At 33.6% G+C, this 20,175-nt stretch overlaps 1 protein-coding gene across 2 annotated transcripts; it reads left to right on the forward strand.

Moving 5' to 3' along the window:
• Positions 1 to 7,334: 7,334 nt before the first annotated feature.
• Positions 7,335 to 9,072, forward strand: LOC112727760 (metallothionein-like protein 1). 2 transcript variants are annotated; one of them, XM_025777655.3, is made up of 2 exons: positions 7,335 to 7,468; positions 8,653 to 9,072. In XM_025777655.3, exons 1-2 carry the CDS (start codon positions 7,404 to 7,406, stop codon positions 8,834 to 8,836), a joined length of 249 nt encoding a protein of 82 aa, XP_025633440.1. In that variant the 5' UTR covers positions 7,335 to 7,403; the 3' UTR covers positions 8,837 to 9,072. The 2 variants fall into 2 exon arrangements, with proteins under 2 accessions (XP_025633440.1, XP_025633439.1); XM_025777654.3 differs by having other exon boundaries at positions 7,341 to 7,468; positions 8,641 to 9,072.
• Positions 9,073 to 20,175: the final 11,103 nt, after the last annotated feature.

Below are 20,175 nucleotides of genomic sequence, written 5' to 3' on the forward strand. Positions count from 1 at the left end.
CCTCTTCTATCTATTTACATGATTCTGATTATTTAAACACAATCAAGCAAGGACAGAATAAAATCCTGAAAGATTATATTACTCATTTTACAAAGGTAGCAATTACTATACCAGACATTCACCCTGAAATGCATCTGCATGCCATCAAAAGAGGACTCCGACCAAGAAAATTCCAAGAAATAATCACGATTGCAAAGCCAAAAATACTAGTCGAGTTCTGTGAGAAGGCTAAAGGTCAAATGGAGATTGAGGAACTCCGCCATGTTCCGAAATCAGAGAAAACTCACAGTAGCAAAGATGAGGATAAAGCTCGGGACAGCAAAAAGGCCTTCCAGTTAACTCCTCACTCTGACTCATATACACAGTTTAATACCAAAAGGGATGGCATAATCAAGGAGATCCTAAATTCAAATCTCATCAAGCCTCCCCGGAAGGCCGGCAATTATTAAGACACAAAGAACGCGGATAAATCCAAATATTGCACCTTTCACCAAAAGCATGGGCATGCTACTTGACGGAGGAAAAATATCGGTAAAGATTTTCACAAAAATATCACGTTGCAAGTATAGTTCTAAACCGACAATTAAACCTCAATCAACGTTTAGATTGTTTGTCACAAATACAAATCCAATAAAATTAATCGAAGTATTTAAACCTCGGGTCGCCTCTCAAGGAATTGTAGGGAAGTGTACTTACTATTGATTATGGGAAAACGTTTTTGGGATTTTTGAATTAAGAGACAAGAAAGTAAAAATGGCAAGAAAATAACGTAATAACTACGAAAGCTCTTAACAAGGAAAGAGAATTAGAAGTCCTATCCTTATTATCATTGTCAATTGTGATGGTAAATGTGAATTGCTTTCACTTAGTTAACCTCTAACCAATGGAGGAAGGTCAAGTGCATACAATCAACTTGAGTTCACAAGTCCTAGTCAACTCATAGAGAGAGACTAGCTTTGGTGAAGTTCAAGCTAACCGGCAATCTTCAATCACCAATCAACAAAAGACTTTTGATAACTCAAGAGTCTCTAAATAACTAATCCAAGTTAAGAACATAGAAATCTAATTTAAAATCCAACCAAGCATTTTATCAAACACTTGGAAGGCGCGAAATAAAAACATAGAAAATTAATAGGGAATATTAAATCTAAACAACTAATTGTAAGCATCAATGACTAACAATTAAAGAGAGTAACAATAAACATGAAAAACATAAATTGCATTAAAAGAAATCAAACGTAACAAGAGCTCATAAACATAAAAATGGCAAAAAAGGGAAATTAACAAGAGAAGAAGATGAACTAAAGTGTTTAAACAAATAAAAGTAAGAGAAAACTAAATTAAAAGAAGACTGAACCTGAACCTAAGGAGAAATTGAAAGACGAAACCCTAAACCTAGAGAGAGGAGAGAGCCACTCTCTCTAGAAAACTACATCTAAAACCTAAAATTATGTGAATGAAAGTGAATGAATGATTCCCCCCTTCCAGCTTCACTCTGCAACCTCTAATCAGTGTTTTCGGGCCTGAAATTGGGTCAAAAGCAGCCAGAAATCTCCCCCAGCATTTTCTGTTTATGCAGCACGTGACGCTCTGTCACGCGTACGCGTCACCCATGCGTACGCGTCGCTTGACTTTTCACTGGCCATGCGTAGGCGTCAGCCACACATGCGCGTCATTTGGACATTGGCTCAGTCACGCGTGCGCGTCGTCCACGCGTGCGCGCCGCTACCAGATTCTGAAATGCTTGATTTCTTGTGTTCCTTCTATTTTTGCATGCTTCTTTTCCATCCTCTAAGCCATTCCTATCCTATAAACCCTGAAAACACTTAACAAACATATCACGGCATCAAATGGTAATAAATGGAATTAAAATTAGCAAATTTAAGGCTAAAGAAGCATGTTTTCAATCATAGCACAAAATTAGGAAGAAAAATGTAAAACATGCGATTTATATGAATAAGTGTGAAAATAGTTGATAAAATCCACTCAATTCAATACAAAATAAACCATAAAATAGTGGTTTATCATTACTGATGAGTGTATGATCGTCAAAGATCTATTAGAGTGGTTTGCTCGGCAAGGACACCTAGACAAATACATCAGTGGCCACATACAAAAACATGCCACATCCTCTATCGACCACATCTCTACAGGGCAATATTTCTGGCACAAAGAGAAAACAACTAATCATCATCCCGACCAACCACGAGGAGTTATTAAATGTATTTCTGGAGGTTTTGCAGGTGGAGGAGCAACAAGCTCTGCTTGGAAGCGCACGTACCGAGCTATGCTCTCGGTAGAAGGAAACTCTAACGAGGCCCAATCACTTCCCCATTTCCCACAGATGACATTTCAGACATCTGATTTCAATGCAAACACCACAAATCTCGATGACCCAGTTGTTAATTTATTATATCTGTCTAGTTGGGAGACCTTTTGGTGCGCAAAGTATTGCTAGATCCTGGAAGTAGTGCAAATGTTCTAATCTATTCTACATTCAAAAAACTGAAGCTCAATAATAACATGCTCCAGCCCTCTATTGGAGACCAGGTAGGATTCTCAGGTGAACGTGTCCCAGTATTGAATTCTGTGTAGTTACAAACCACACTAGGTGAGCATCCCCTATCTAAAACCTCTAACATTCAATATTTGGTTGTCGATTGTTTCAGTCCTTACAATTTAATACTTGTTCTACCTTTTTAAATAAGTTCGACGCTATAGTTTCTACAATTCATCTCTGTGTTAAGTTTTCTGTGCAGGACGACCTCATCGTAACTATTCACAGTGATCATCGTAAAGCTCGTCAGTGCTACAACATTAGTCTCAAACTGCCAAACCGAGCTATAGGAGCTCAAGTGAACAATGTCCACAATTTTGACGAGCTCCTAGCACTCGCAGACCTCAACCCCAGAGCCGAGTTCCTTGAGCAACCAACACCAATGGAAAAACTAGAAAAAGTATATTTCAATAATGACCTTGACAAGTTTACTTATGTAGGTACAACTCTAAGCCCGGAAGAAAATAGGTCAACTAAAAAATTCTTACAACAACATGCCGATTTATTCGCATGAACACCAGCAGATATGCTCGGGATTGATCCCTTGATCATTTCTCACAAGTTGGCACTCAACCCATCTGCCCGACCTGTAGCCCAGAAAAAGCAAAACCTCGGCCTGGAAAAAAAGCAAGCGTCCTTAGAAGAGACCAAAAAGCACATCAGTGCTGGTTTTATACAGAAAATCAAATTCACAACATGGCTGGCCAATGTGCTAATGGTAAGAAAACACAATAATAAATGACGCATGTGTGTTGATTTCACTGATCTCAACAAAGCATGCCTAAAAGATGCGTATCCCTTACCATCTATTGATTCATTAGTTGACAATGCTTCAAGTTATCAAACATTAAGTTTTATGGATGTATATTCTGGTTACAACCAGATTTTAATGCATCCTTTCGATCAAAATAAAACTGCCTTTATTATTGAATATGGTAACTATTACTATAAGGTTATGCCTTTTGGACTTAAAAATACAGGTGCAACATATCAGTGCCTTATGGACGAGGTATTTGCCAATCAAATCGGCAGAAACATGGAAGTCTATGTTGCCACTAAAAATTTGTCACTAAAATATATTTTTCTTGTAGTGAGAGAAGAAATAGCATCAAGAGTTGAACTCGGGAAAAAAAGATAAAAATTAAGTAAAAACAAAGGAAACATTAAAAAATCCACCAATGTAAGTCCGACACGCCACCAGATCACCCATAACATCCCGGAGATTCAATGGATGATCTCTAAAAATTGACCACAAGACATCAACAATATCTTTGTTCTCAGAAGACAAACCCTCATAAGTAACTCGCGTCAAGTACGATACACCGGCCCCAAAATTCTAGTACGTCGCGAATCGACGCTTCCCGTCCTAGGTCAGCCAGAAGGGATGATGCCTCCGAGCAGGGCGCACCTTAAAATATCCCCCCTTAAAACCATGAAAGGAATCCTCAAACAACCCGAAGATCTGCCGATATGACTGGGCCTGGAACGTCACGTAACCTTTCTTATGCTTCCCCTCCTTGGTCGGAAGGATGCACAAAAAGAAGAAGAGAAAAACATCCACCCGAGCTGGAAGCTCCAGGTAGTTACAAACCAACTCGAAGGTCCGGATGGCTGTCCAACTATTGGGATGCAACTGAGACAGCACCACCGAACAACGATTAAGAAGTTCTTGAACAAACTCCGAAAACCAAAGCCGCACCTCCAGTCGTGTGAACATGGATACATAAATTCACATCGAGTCAGCAACTCGGGGAGAATCAAAATTTATATAACGAACCATCTCGTCCATCCTATCGAGCGCAAGCTCGTACTAATGCTCTGCCTCACCATCTTCGTAAACCGCGCCCTCGTTGCGGAGTCTTTGGAGGACCTCCTCCATAACCCGGGACGACGTCTCCCACACATCAGAAGTCACCCAATAGTAAGCATTGGGGATGCCACCGGTCGGGACAACGGGAGCCCTAGTACCCTCACTCTTCCACCGGACCATACCTAAGAAAGGGGACACCAACGTCAGCCCACTCTCTGAAAAAGGAGAACCATACAAAAGACTTTCACTAAGCATTCCTAAAGGAAGCCCAAAAAACAGCGGCATCTCCTCCGTTTCTCTATCATTACCACAATCACAAAACTAGTGACACCCCCTAATTTCCTACCACTTTTACCTAGAAAAATGGCCTCAGATAGACAAATGTAGAAGCAGACAAATCGAAAGAAAAACACGGCATAAATAAAGCAGAAATTAAGTAAACACCAACCTAATCCTCGAAGCGAGTAGAGAAAATAACGCAGTGTGAAACGAAGGACGAATGAACACGCAATGAACAAAGGACTAGGCAGGAAAACAAGCAGTGAATGGAGAAATAGAGAAATAGGAGAAGTGACAGAAGAAAAAGAAGTTATAAATCAGAGAGATATAAAAAGAGAGAGAAACGGTTACAAAAGTAAAACCCTAACGTTTCAAAGAAAACAGGAAGGGGCAAAGGGCAAAATTGAAAAGAAAACCCAAAACTTCTTTTCATATTAAAACGCCATTATGACGCTTAAGAAACTGTAATTAGAAAATCCCCTTTCGAGAAAAGCAGCGGACAAGTGACGGGATGGCCAAGCATTTTTTGGACTTCCGACCTCGACCAGAGAATCCGGACGATACTCTCCCTGCCAGGCTCATGGCCGTATGGCAAGATCAAAAGCTCCTTCAGTGATGAGATCGAGCCCAATCACTCTCTCGCTCTGGGAGTAACTATTCTGGATCCGATCCCCAGGTCCCTCATTGGAGCAGCCGCCAACCTGATTACCTGGGTCTGGGCCTCCATCATGGCCAAAATCGGCTCTGTAATCCCTAACCAACATTCAAAATTAAATATCCCTCTTATTTTAACTAATAAGATAAGATAACATAACAAATTCTAACTATATAAAAGGGTCAAGGACTCCCTCAGGTATATTACACATTCCTATTCTCATATATATCTCTTAGATCTATTTTGACTTGAACATCAGAGTATCTTTATAGGTATCACCCCTCGCCACTCCAGCATCCAACAGCGTCACCATATTTCTACTCTCATATATATAATTAACGTTGTTAGTTTTCACTAATCAACTAATTATATTTGTATTTATACATTTATTTTTACATTTAAAAGCTATAATTCATATAATTAATAACATATTGATATTAGTTTAATTTAACAAATTAAAAAATATATATTTTAATTTTGTCCCGTATATGGCACATATTATTAAACTTGTATAAGAAAGAATATAATAATTTACTATGTAATTTTCGAAATGTACCGGAATAATTGCTTAAGATGAATATTGTATTTGAAAAATTTTCCTAACCTAGCTATAATAAAATACTAAAATTGGTTTTATTTTTGGTTTCTATATACCCATGATATTTTACAGGAAAAAATAATAGTGACTGTCGTGCGTCTAAAGATAGATCCATAATAATAAATTATATATATCATTCATTTTTAGCGTCCCCTTCCGAAAAAAAAAAATGCATGAAGCATCCATGAAGGTTTAATTAATTATTGCAATTAAAGAAAGATTAAAATTGCAAGGACGGCGTTCATCTATGAAAACATATCATAAAAAACGATGAGGATAATTTTGTTTATTTCGCATCGATAATAACGATGATATATTGATATAGAAACTTCTATATAGAGGTTTCTATTTTAATTTATCAAATTTTGGATTTTGCATTAGAACAAAATAAGTAGTTATCTTCCCCTAGATACCGTTTATTCCAAGACAAAACTTCATAGATCATAGATAAAACTTTGAAAGAGCATTGCATAAAACAAATGGTTTCAAATTGATTCTTAATTCATGTGAGTAATTATAATAATCATACTAGTTGTATACTAAAAAAATAAAAAAAAAATTAATTTCTGATATTTTAATTTACGAACATTTAAATTTTTAAAAATTTAAAAATATATTTAAATATTTATTTTTTTTTTAAAATATAGACCATCAATTTTTTAGTCTATTTCAGTAATTCATTCTATTTTAAAAAAAAATTTACGTGTGTATTCATATCAATCAAATCAATACAACAAGAGTCATATTTATGTTTTTTAGTTTTAACAAACCTAAATAAATATAATAGATCGATGTATCTATATTTAAAAAAAATTAAAAACTTAAATGTCTGTAAACTAAAAAATAAAAAATTTTATTTTTTCAAAAAATTAAATTATATATATATATAGAATATATATTAAAATATAAAATATATATAAAAATAATTTAAATAATATATATATTTATATAACAATATATAATAAATAATTTTTTTTTGGTAACTATATAATGAATAATTTTAGTTATTAACTTTAATATGCACATAATATTTTTTATTTTTAATTACATAGTTATTTGAGATTGCAGAAATATGTAGAAATAAAAAAATGAAAAGAAAAAAAATCTGAAATGCATGTAAGACTTTATTTGTTTAAACTTTAAAGTGAAGTAAGGGGTAAATAATAAAAGAAAAAAATTAATTTTTTTTTATAAATTACACGTCAAAATTTTAAATTTTTTTCTTCCTTCTCTTTTATTTATCTACTATAAATTACACGAGAAATAGCGTGCAGCATACAAAAACGACGTGGACGAAGAAGTTGTTCTAGAACACGTCATTTTCTTATAGTGGACAAGATGTTGCCACGTGTACGGTGGATAACTCACAGACACACTCACCTCGTCCACTATAAATGTAGGGCCATGAATCTCCATGGAGAATCATCAGATTAACGTTCTATTTGTGTGTGTGTGAAGCCATTGTTGTTTCTTTAATTCACTCATTTCTTTGTTTGTGAGAAATATGTCTGGCTGTGGCAGTGGAAGCTGTAGCTGCGGCAGCAGCTGCAAGTGCGGCAGCGGCTGCAGGTACATGAAAAAATCTTTCATGTTTAAATGTTTAATGATGAGTTTAAATAAATTTATTATGAATTTAATTTTAATATATTAGTAGTACAAAATATATTTTTATATGACTATTTAATTATATTTATTCAATTTTAGATAATTATTTATTAATTAGTATAAAAATAATAATTTTTTTTGACAATACGTAATCGAATATATATATATATATATATATATATATATATATATTAAAATTAAAAATTTTTTATTATAATTTTTTTTCAAATTCTTTATCCACAAATTCATTCATGTAATTAAAGTTTCATTATTTAATTTTTTCCCTACATTTTCAGAGTTTCAATAATATAGAATTCATTATATATGATATTTTCTGTTATTAAAGAATTTATTTTTGTCTTTTTATTATTTTTATAACAATTTTACTAGATAATCAATAAGTCTAACCAATAATAAATTAACAAAAAATTTTAAATTATATTTTATACTAATTAATTGTCATTAATTAATAATTATTTAAATTTTATTTTTTAAAAAAATATAAAATTAATAATTATTAATTTCACAAAGAATATTTTTTTAAACAAAAATATTCATGCATAGATGGCGACTCAAGATCAGTTTCATAAAAATTATATATAAAATTTTTCTTGTTTTCAATTTTTATTTTTTTTTAGCATTTCTAGTTTACATTTGTCGTTAGTTTATTCGGTGATAAAAAAAAATAGAATCATCAAAACTAAAAATATATATGATATTTTACATTTAACAAAATTTGAATCTTAATATTTTCTATACATGTTGAGAAATATTAATTTTCTTATTTGAAACAACACTAACTAATTTCTTATTTTCTTCGCTAAAAATATTGACTCTCTAATAATATTCTTTAGACACATTATTAATTATTTTCATATTTAGAATAACATTAAAAAGTTATCTTTTTAAATTTTAATTATTTAATTTATATTAAATTTTAGATTTTAAATTATAATTTTTTTAACTTTAAATTTTAAATAATAAATCTTAAATAAAAAATTGGCCAATATTAATGATGTAAATTTTTTTTTTATTAATTAAGTATTGACCAAATTTTAATATAAATACTGATTCCTATACTTTTTCATAATCTATATTAAAGTATCTTTTGTCTTTAACTGTGGGGTTTTTACAAGTAATAATTGCAGCTGCAGCAGCAAAATGTACCCAGACTTGAGCTACGCAGAGAACACAACTATCGCAGCAACCCTTGTTATGGGCGTTGCACCGGCCAAGCCTCAATTTGAGGGTGGCGCTACTGAAATGGCCGCCGAGAACGGTGGCTGCAAGTGTGGGTCCTCCTGCACCTGCGACCCATGCAGCTGCAAGTAATAATGAATGAATGATGACGAGCTTTCCTATCTTGCTACCTTCACCTGTTGGAAATTCTAAGCAGAGACAACGTCATAAATACATACATAATAAATGTTTGCTTGTTTTTGTTTTTGTGTTTGGTTCAAAATCGTTTTAGAATAAATGCTTTGTTGTGTGTTTGTTTGATCTTGTATTTCGCTTATATATTTGTATCATAAATCTCTGCTTATTAATGGAAACACTGTTTTATGGTATGAGAATAAGAGTTTTGCTGTTTAACTTCATAATTTCGGGCATACAGTGTTGCAATTAAAAGAAAAGTAAATAAATTAGGTTGAAAATAGTCAAATACATAACGACGATACAATACAACACAAACATACTTGATTTTATTGAGATGGAGACATTTGCAGAATAACTAATTTGAAATCGTCGTAAAATCATTTTATTCATCCACTTAAATAAATATTAAAAATTTCAATTTCAATTGTTATATACAACAACAGTTTAAACGCGACAATAACTCTTAAATAGAGAAGTTAAGACAAATCTTTGTCATAATGCTATGATTTATTTTCGTTTCAAGCACAAATTATAGAATTTTATTTTAAGATTCTAATACATATACACATCATAAACTATCCTGTGGTTTATTTTATTTTATATTTTTAACAAAAAGTTGCATGTAACAAATTAGTCTCTTAAGATTTTAAAATTTTATACTATAATCCTTCAATGAATCAAAATAGGATAATTAGATGTACAGAGGTAAATTGATACAGAAGTGTGAGATTTTGTACGGAAGAGTGCACTGAAGACGTGTCTCTGACTGTTTCAGAGTTCTAAGTTGCCTGTGGGAGTAGAAGAAGAGAAAGTTTTGGCTGGGTCGGCTAATGTTCATTAAGCCAACTTGTAAAAGTAACGGTATAAACAAGGTGTTTGAGTTGAAGGGGGTTGGACTGTGGAAATAATTTGGTTACAATTTTGATAGAAAATCAAGTCAGCCAACTCCTGCCAACTTTTTAATGAGTCCGACTTTAAAATTCATCTTAATAAAAATAAGTTAATATATATGAATATTTTTTCTGTTAAATATTAGAATGTTTCTTTTTTATACTAAATGGATGTTTTTTTATATATTTTTCAAATTTTTTTGTATTGCAAATGTGAATGTTTCTATTTCTTTAAAAATTTTATAATTTTTTTAAATTTTATAGATATTTAATTATTTTTGTTAAAATATAACTGGATATTTCTTTTGTTAAGTATTAGTATATTTTTTTCATATTAAATGAATGTTTTTTTTATATTTCTATAATTATTCAAGGACAATTCGTACTCCACCACTCCTTTTGGCTAAGATCATTGATCAAGTGTGTAGTTAGCAGTCTCAAGAATGGCGAAGGAACTTGAAAACAATGCCCAAGAGGCATTCTTGGATGACGATTTTGCCCTCGCCGCCGATTACTACTCAGAAGCCATCAACTTGGATCCCAACAACCCTCTTCTTTATGCCAACAGAGCCCAAGCCCATATCAAGCTTCAGAACTTCACAGAAGTCGTTTCTGATGCGAACAAAGCCATTCAATTGAGTCCTTCACTGGCTAAGGCCTACTTTCGTAAGGGAACTGCGTGCATTAAGCTGGAAGAGTATCAAACTGCAAAGGTAGCACTTTAAACCAGTGCCTCTTTTGCTCCCGACGATTCCAGATTCACCAAACTCATTCAAGATTGTGATCGCTACATTGCAGAAGAATCGAAAGATAGTACCCGATAAGTGCAGAGTCCTGGTGTTGTCAACTAAAGTTGAAATCTGCCTGTGGGTTGAAATCTGATATTTCAATTCTTGCTCAGAGCGGTGCCAGAAGAGGAGAGTCGCGGTGGGAAGGCGGAGAGGGTCTGACGGTGAGAGAAAGGAGTCTGTGTGTGTGATTGTTAGAGGTGGGTAGGTTAATGTGAGAAAGAAGAGAAAGATTTTTATAGGTTTTAATTAGGTTTACTTAATTAATTTTAAATTTTTTTAATTTTGAATTTAAAAAAGTTTAAAATTAATTATTAATATAATTATAATTAATTAAGTTGTTCCATTCTTGGCTGATTAGGAGTTGGTTCCATATACTTTTTCATTTGGTTAAGGGTGATCCGTTGTGTTATTAGCATGCTTGTTATCATCCAATAAATGTGTTAATATTCGAGTAAATACCCATAGTCGTCCCTGATATTCACGCAATTACTCATAGTAATCCCTAAGATCCCGATTTCTCAATTGTAGTCCTCCAGATAGAGCTCCGAGCACTCAAACTGGTCCCTGAACATATTTCAGGTGATGACTCATCACCGGAGCGCTGACGTGGCCGCGGATTGCCATGTTGGAGGGCTCCCAACGGCTAGCTGAGCTGGCTAATTTGCAATTTGTACCCATATTGGTCCCTCGTACTATATATAATCCTAAATCCCCAAATTCTCAGATACTTCATCCCTTCGTCTTGTTCATCTCTTCTTCTTCTTCTTTCATACACTTCTTCCTGTTCTCACACAGTTCCAGCTGGGGCTGCTACTCATGTCGATGATGGGTGGTGGTAGCACTGCAGGTTGAAGCTTTGTCCATTCCCTATCTTACTGGAACCGGAGTAGAACGCAAACGAAGAGCAGAAGATCGGTCCCGCCAAAATGGTGCGGCTGTGGCTGCAGGCCAGTCCTCAGATGGTCTGGCACAGATTCGAATCCGAACAAACCATTTTATGGCTGTCCCAACTATAATGTGGGTTAGAATAATTACTTGTGTTGTTATGATTCTCCTCCCCTGACTGTTCTTGTGTTGTTCCTCTCTGAACTTTGATCCTTTCTTGGTTACAGACAAGTGGGAAGAGATGGTACGGGCTTTTTGTGTGAGCAGATTCTGTGAATGAGGAACAGGTTGAGAAGTCAGAATTGTGTGGTGATGAAGTGAAGATGAACTTTGATTGGAGGCTTCGAAGGTTGGAGGAGGATGTCCAGATGCAAAAAGTGATTACTCAGTTGTTAGTGTTAGCTGTGTTTGTATTGATAGTGTTGTTGGTGATCCTGTATTGTAAATGATGAATGAGTTGGTGGTTTAGGGTTTTCTGTTAGCAACAGATGTAAAAGTTTGCTTCTTGATGGAATGAAAAATGATGTTAACTATGAAACTGTTGTTAAGATAAATTCCACTGTTTATCAAAAAAACTGCTTGTTGATGGAATGAAAAATGTTGTTAACTATGAAACTGTTGTTAAGATAAATTCCATTATTTATCAAAAAAATAAAAAAACTGCTTCCACCTGAATGATAAACCACAAAGCATAGTATATTAAGATAAATTCCATTGTTTATCAAAAAACAACAAAAGATGAAGGTAAAAGGCAGCCTAAAAACCATTATGCTGCTATCTGTAGTTTCATCAAAAGCATGGCATATCAAAAAGGCCTTTGGATCACAATTCACCATCTAGTCATTGTACGATGGAAAAGACTAATTACACAAAACAGAAACTCCTAAATATGGCTGAATGAGCTTCTGATCCAAGCATCCATCGACCACTTCTCTAAATATGCCCAAGCATCCTCATTTAACCTTTTGATCTTGTCCATTCCATCTCTGAATTCTTGGTATGTTGTTGCCCTTGCACATTTCCACAAAAGTTTCCGTAGTTGTAAGTCCTTCCAATTCTTGTTGAAATTTTTTCATAAATGCCAGACGCAGAAACGGTGATGCACATCAGGCATCACCTCTTTCACTGCTGATATCAGTCCCTGCCAGATTCAGGAAACATTATACATATATAGTTTCAACAAAATGTACACATATATGACCCTGACTTTATATTCGTGACCCATAATAGTCCCTAATGTTTATACTTATCCCCATAAAGGTCCTTAAAATTTACAATTGATCCCCATAAAAGTCCCTAACAGATATGCATATAATCAGACAATGATTCAGGAGCTAAACTATAAACAAAAAACATGTGTTATAATACAATTGGAGTGACAAATTTCTTCTAAAAAAGATGGTATCAAATGAATAAACTTGGTTTACCACAGGCACCATGTAAAAAGTTGGTAAGAATGTGGGGTATGTTATTGTTGAAAAGATATAATCAATTAAGTATTGAAGCCAAAAAAGAACAGAACATATAAGAAAAAATCTATACCTCAATTTGCTTTGGTCAACTAAGACAATAGCAATCTATTTCCCTGACAATATGAGAATGAAAATCTCTCTTCCACTAATTAATCTACATTGCAAAACGATGGAAAGATTTTCTGACTAAATGTTATAAATAAATGACAAAGTTGCTAGTGAATAAAATGCATCAAGTTGTTAGTTTCCTCAAGTCCAACAAATCTAGCAGAACACAATTTTATTTTTTATTCTTTTTTTTTGTGATAAAAACACCAATTTCATTTTCCTAATTAAAAGTGCAACTAATTTTCCACCATTCAATTAGTTCTTGTTAAAATCTAAGTATAACAATAAACCATTAATAGACCTGTATGTCAATTTCAAATTCCACTACCTTTTGAAATAGCATATCTAGTCTGACTAGATTATTAGACAATTCCTCCTACACAATATTTATTACAAATTTCAAAGAGGCATTCAGCCAAGCGTGGAAACATTTTAGGTAAAACAAGTCTACCTTACTGTCAAACTTAACTATATAGTAATCAATGGTGTACTTCAAGACAATGTAAGCTTTGATAAATTTATTATAGTATTAGTATATTTTAACTCATATCCAAATACTATTAAATAAAAATTTATCTTACTACAAAAACTTAAGTGCACAAAGATAAAATTAAGATAAAAGCTCATTATTTGTCCCTGAAATTTTTGGAATATCAACATGCTCTTGGAAAGATTATAATAAGTGGTCCTCAAATAGAAGTAATTAGTTCAGGAGCTACTGCAGGATGGCCAAAAAAAAAATCACTCCAGGATCAAGTGAATCTCTGAAAAATTAAACTGATATTTGAAAAACTATTCATAAGCTGGGATTTTTTTGTTGGTACCTTGGGATGGGTAGGAGTCTTTGACACTAGTGGTGGCTGTATGACTTTAGATGTAGTATGAACTTTGGTGTTGGAGTGTGACATCAACACCTCAAGAACACATTTTTGAACCATATCCCTGTTTTATTCCGGTTAAATATAGCAACCCCACAAACCCCAGCCAACCTTCAAACCCTAGACACTACAACGACCCCAAAACCCCCGAACCTCAAACACACAAACAACTTGCATATCAACAACCAACACTGAATCGAAAATGCAAAGTAAAAAAAAAGGAAGGAGATTACCTTGAATACGATCATAAAGGCCAAACCTCTTGCTTCTGGTGATGGAGGAGAAGAACGAAAACCTCTTGCTTCTTCTTCTCTCAACTTTTTCAACCCAGGGATTAGAACCCTACAGTTACGCCATTGATGAGTATATGAAGATGGAGTCAGAGGGTGGAAGAAGAAGAGACGAGTGAAGTTTGTATTGGCGAGAAAACTGATATTCATGCTAAATAACATAAAAACGGCGACGTTTTTGGCTATCAAGGGCGCCAAACTAAAACGACGCCGTTTCGGAGCCTTCCAACGTGGCAATCCACGGCCACGTCAGCGCTTCGGTGATGAGTCATCACCTGAAATATGGTCAGGGACCAGTTTGAGTTCTCGGAGCTCTATCTGGAAGACTACAATGGAAAAATCGGGATCTTAGGGATTACTATGAGTAATTGCGTGAATTTCAGGGACGACTATGGGTATTTACTCATTAATATTCAATTTGGTTTTTAGACTTTATGTGAGTTTTAATTTAGTTTTTGAAGTTTTAATTATCTTTTTTTAGTCTTTAAATTTGTAAACGTGACTTACATTAGTCATTGAAACAATTTTCGACACAAAAATATTAATAAAGCGCTTATATGGACAACCAAATATCATGCTAGAACTTGCAAAATGAGATCATTTTGGTTTTTACGCTCAAATAACTCAAAAAATAATGACGAATCACTTGTTTTAGGAGAAAAAATTTTGATAAATACTACTTACGATATTTTTTTAGATTATTTGAGTGCCAAAATAAAAACCACGTCGTTTTACAGGTCTAACATGGTATCCGATGGTCTACGTTAACGTTCCACTAACGTTTGTGTATCAATTTATCAAAAATTATTCTAGGAACTAACATGAGTCACATTCGCAAAGTTTAAAAATTAAATAGAAATAATTAAAATTTCAAAGACTAAATTAAAATTTGGATGTAAATTATGAGACCAAATTAATTATTATCTCTTGTTGATAATTTCAGAAAACAACATTTGAAATAATTATATCTTCTTTTACGTAATAAAACAAAATCAAACAAAAAGATGAATTATCCATTTATAATTCTTTTATAATTGATTATTTAATGACAAATAGTGCTTTGAAAAATGATTGTACGAGATATTATAAAAAAAAATTTCTTAAAACGATGCAAAAGAATAAAGTATAAAATAGATACCATATAATTTAATTTATTTATTTTAAAATATTTATCTAAGAAGAACAGACTAACATATATATAAACAAAGGAAAATAAAAGTGAGAGATATTACAAAATGATAATATCGAAACACTGAAGTATACATGTGTAATATAATGTCTTATAATTCTTTTTTTTTGAATTAATTGTCTGCAACATAAACCATAGTGCACAAAAATATAAAAATAAGTCTTAATATTCTATAAAATTATAGGTGGATAATACTGTTCGTAAATAAATGAATATATTTAAGCAATGATTATTTATTAATTATTTCAATTAAATTTTATTACGATATAACATTTTATTTATAATTTTTTTAATATCTTCCTATTTTTTTAAATCTCATTTTTCACTTGAATTTTTTCTTAGATTTATTTTTTTTTTGTTCATATAAACGCAAACTGAAAAGTGCACTACAAAATTACTCATATCCCACAAGTATAAACATTTTTAAACCGAAACTATCTAATATTATAGATCTTAAAGATTTAAGATTAATGTAAAAATTTAATTTACAAAAAATTTATGATCAATTTAAAATATTCAAATATTTTGAATAAGGTAAACTTCTAAAAAACACCATAAACAGATTTAAGTGTTGAAAAAAATATTATTAAAATGGCAAAGACACAACATCTAAACATTTAAAAACATGAAGCAATGTTTGAAGATGTTTTTTTAGTAAGTGAATTAATAAAATTGTGAAAGAATAGGAAAATAAAAGAATTTGTGAAAGAAAAAGATGAAGAAATTTTATTGATTGTTGATTGATTGAATTGTAAACTATGAAGGTAAAACTAAGTATATATAGAGTATTGGTCTATAAAAGATAAAAGTAGATAAAGATAAGATAGAGATAAAGATAAAGATAAGATAGAGATAAAGATAAAGATAAGATAGAGATAAGATAAAGACTAAACTATAATTTAATTTGTGTATTTTGTTGCGCTGAATTTGTGGGCCGTGAGACGTCTTTATTGTTGTCATGGGCTAAGGTGGAAGAGTGGTTTAATACGCCCCCGCAAGCTGGAGGATGAAAGATGTCAAGAACACTAAGCTTATTCAGATTAAGATGGAAGGGTTGAGGAGACAAAGGCTTGGTGAAGATGTCAGATAGTTGCCCAGAGGAGGGAATTGGGAGAAGTTTCACCACTCCAGCCAGAGCTTTTTGTCGAACCAAGTGACAATCAACCTCTAAATATTTGGTCCGTTCATGAAAAACCGGGTTAGCAGCAATATGAAGAGCACTCTAATTATCACAATATAAAACTGGTGGGCGGATAGGAGAGATGCGTAAAAATTGTAACACATTTAGTATCCATTGAAGTTCACAAGTTATGTTGGCAAGTGCATGATATTCTGCTTCCGTGGATGAGCGGGCAATGGTGGTTTGTTTCTTGGTCTTCCAAGAGATTAAAGAACTGCCTAAGAAGAAACAATAACCTGTTAAAGATCGCCGAGTGTCAGGACATCCAGCCCAATCAGAGTCACTGAAGCCGAGAAGCTGAATTTCTGATTCCCTTGGAAAGAAAAGTCCTTTGCCGGGACTAGTTTTCAGATATCGTAACACATGCTTGGCAGCTTGAAGATGAGATTCAGTAGGAGATGCCATGAATTGACTTAATTGTTGAGTGGCATACATGATGTCCGGTCGAGTAGTGGTGATATAGATAAGACGGCCAACCAAACGACGATATACAAAAGGGTCGGATAGCAGGGGACTTTTGTCTTGATATAGTCTTGTGGTACTATCCATTGGAACAGAGGCAGGTTTAGCACCCAATAAATCAGAATCTTCCAAAAGATCAAGACAATATTTTCTCTGAGATAAGCAAATTTCCTTCTCTAATTGAGCAACCTCAATACCCAAAAAATATTTTAATGGGCCCAAGTCTTTAATTCGGAAGTGTTGGTGCAAAATAGACTTAATGGAAGCAAGTTCAGAAATGGAATTACCAGTGAGAACAATGTCGTCAACATAGACTAAGGATAGAAATTTGATCACCAATGAATTTGACAAATAAACTATAATCAGATGAGGTCTGCTGATATCCATGAGATAGCAAAAGATGAGAAAGTTTGTCATACCACATACGACTAGATTGTCGTAAACCATACAGTGACTTTAGTAGCTTACATCATTGATTCGGTTGAGAAGATATAAATCCGGGTGGCAGAGTCATATAAACATCCTCAGAAAGATCCCATGTAAGAAAGCATTATTGACATCCAACTGATGTATAGGCCAATGCTTCATAGAGGCCAATGCCAAAACTAATCTGATGGTAGCAGGCTTGACAACAGGGGAGAAAGTTTCCAAGAAATCAACACCTTCAGTTTGAGTGAACCCTTTAGCCACAAGGCGTACTTTATATCGATCAACTGAACCATCAGGCTTGCGTTTGATGCGATAGACCTATTTACAGCCAACCGGCTTAACCCCTGCAGGGCAATCAACAAGACGCCAAGTTTTGTTCAGCTCAAGAGCATCCAACTCATCTTTCATAACACTACGCCAATTAGAGTGTTGATTGGCATCCTTAAAAGACTTCGGCTCAACGTCAGAATGTAGAGATAAAATAAACTTTTTATGTGAAGATGAAAGAGAAGAGAAAGACATGACTGAAGATAAAGGATACTTGCACTTTGAGGGAGATTGATTTGTAGAGATGAGAGAGGAGTTACACAAGTAATCAGAGAGATATGCTGGAGGTCGGTGAGGCCGGTCGGAATGACGAGGATGGGGTTGCTCAGGTGGTGAAAAAGGTGACGGGGGATGAGAAGGTGATAGTGGACTGGTGTCTAGTGTTGAAAGTGATTCAGTGGTCATGGGTTCAACTTGGTTAGGAAATGATAGTGAGGAAGAAGGAGAGGTTGTTGGAGAAAATAAAGAACTAGGTGGAGTTGGGTCAATGGATATAGGTGAGGGTTCAACTGGAAGACTAACTGAATCTTGTTTTTGAGAAGGTGTGTTTGGCAATGTTGCGCTGAGTGTCTGGAATTGGACATTTTTTGTGACTAAGGGCAAGATCATTTCATAAAAAATTACGTTTCTAGAAATCTCAATTCTTTTATCTTCTAAATCATAAACAATATACCCTTTAAAATCAGGTTGAAAGCCAATAAATACAGCCTTTTTAGCTCCTGGATCAAATTTTGATCTGTTTTCCATTTGGGTAGAAACAAAACATAAGCATCCAAAAACTTTAAGGTCATGATAATTTGGTGGATGATTGAATAAAATCTCAAATGGTGTTTTAAAATTAATTGCGGATGATGGAACTCTATTAAGTAAATAAACAGCATGTCTAACAGCATAAGACCAAAAAGATGATGGTAAATTAGATTGAAACATAAGAGCACGAGCTATATTCAAAATATGTTGATACTTGCGTTCTACCCTTCCATTTTGTTGAGGAGTTCCAACACAACTACGTTGATGAATAATGCCCTTTGAAGCATAAAAATCAGGTAAAATAAATTCTGGTCCATTATCGGAACGAATAGTTTTGACTTTGGAGTTGAATTGTGTTTCAATTAAAGTAATAAAATTTTTTATTTGATTTTGCACTTCTCCTTTTGATTTTAATAAAGTAACCCATGTAAAGCGGCTAAAATCATCAACAATAGTAAAAAAATATTTATGATTATGAATAGAATTTTGTCGAAACGGACCCCAAATATCAAAGTGTAATAAATCAAAACTTGCATTGGCTCTGTTAAAACTTTGAGAAAATGAAAGTTTCTTTTGTTTAGAAAGATGACAAATGTCACAAGCCTCGTCATGATGCATAGAGATAAAAGGAAATTGTTTATGTAAATGATTAAGTCTTTGCCCAGAAAGGTGTCCTAAACGAAAATGCCATATATTAGAAGGTGTAATGGGTGGAGATTGGATGGAATTTATGGAGTGTGTAGTGGATGAATTTTTACCAAAATTGGGTTCAAAGACATATAATCCCTCTCTCATTCTGGCCAAATCAATCGTCCCCAAATTGTTGCTCTGTAGAGTGCAAGAAGAAGATGAAAAAGTGAGTTCACATATGAGTGCTGAAGTAATTTTTGAAACAGAGATAATATTAAAGTTGAAGTGAGGTAAATAAAGAACATCATGAAGAACCAAGGATGGTGAAAATTGAATGATGCCTTTATAAGAAACAGTAGTTCGAGAACCATTTGGTAAATGAACAATAATAGGAGAAATTTGTGTGTAAGAAATAAACCAAGATAAATTTGATGCAATATGATCTGTGGCACCAGAATCAATGATCTAAGTATTCAAGAATGAATCTCGATTTGAAGAATTGTTAACAGTAGAAAAGGTATTGAAAGAACAAAGATAATGAGTAATTGGACTTGGCAAAAGCTCAAGTTGGTTTGAAGGACGAGCTTCTTCATTGAAAGGAAGTGCCATGAAAGAAAAGTGTTGGGCTGACGAAAGGTCGAAAAGAGGCTCCGGATGAAGTTGCTGGTGTGCCCTTTCTCCTTGATCCATGGATGTCAGCAGAGCTCAAGAGGAGCTCTGATACCATAATAAAATTGTGAAAGAATAGGAAAATAAAAGAATTTGTGAAAGAAAAAGATGAAGAAATTTTATTGATTGTTGATTGATTGAATTGTAAACTATGAAGGTAAAACTAAGTATATATAGAGTATTGGCTTATGAAAGATAAAAGTAGATAAAGATAAGATAGAGATAAAGATAAAGATAAAGATAAGATAGAGATAAAGATAAAGATAACTATAAGATAAGATAAAGACTAAATTATAATTTAATTTGTGTATTCTGTTGGGCTGAATTTGTAGGCCGTGAGACGT

Source organism: Arachis hypogaea, chromosome 12, assembly GCF_003086295.3.
Source record: "Arachis hypogaea cultivar Tifrunner chromosome 12, arahy.Tifrunner.gnm2.J5K5, whole genome shotgun sequence".
NCBI lineage: Eukaryota > Viridiplantae > Streptophyta > Magnoliopsida > Fabales > Fabaceae > Arachis > Arachis hypogaea.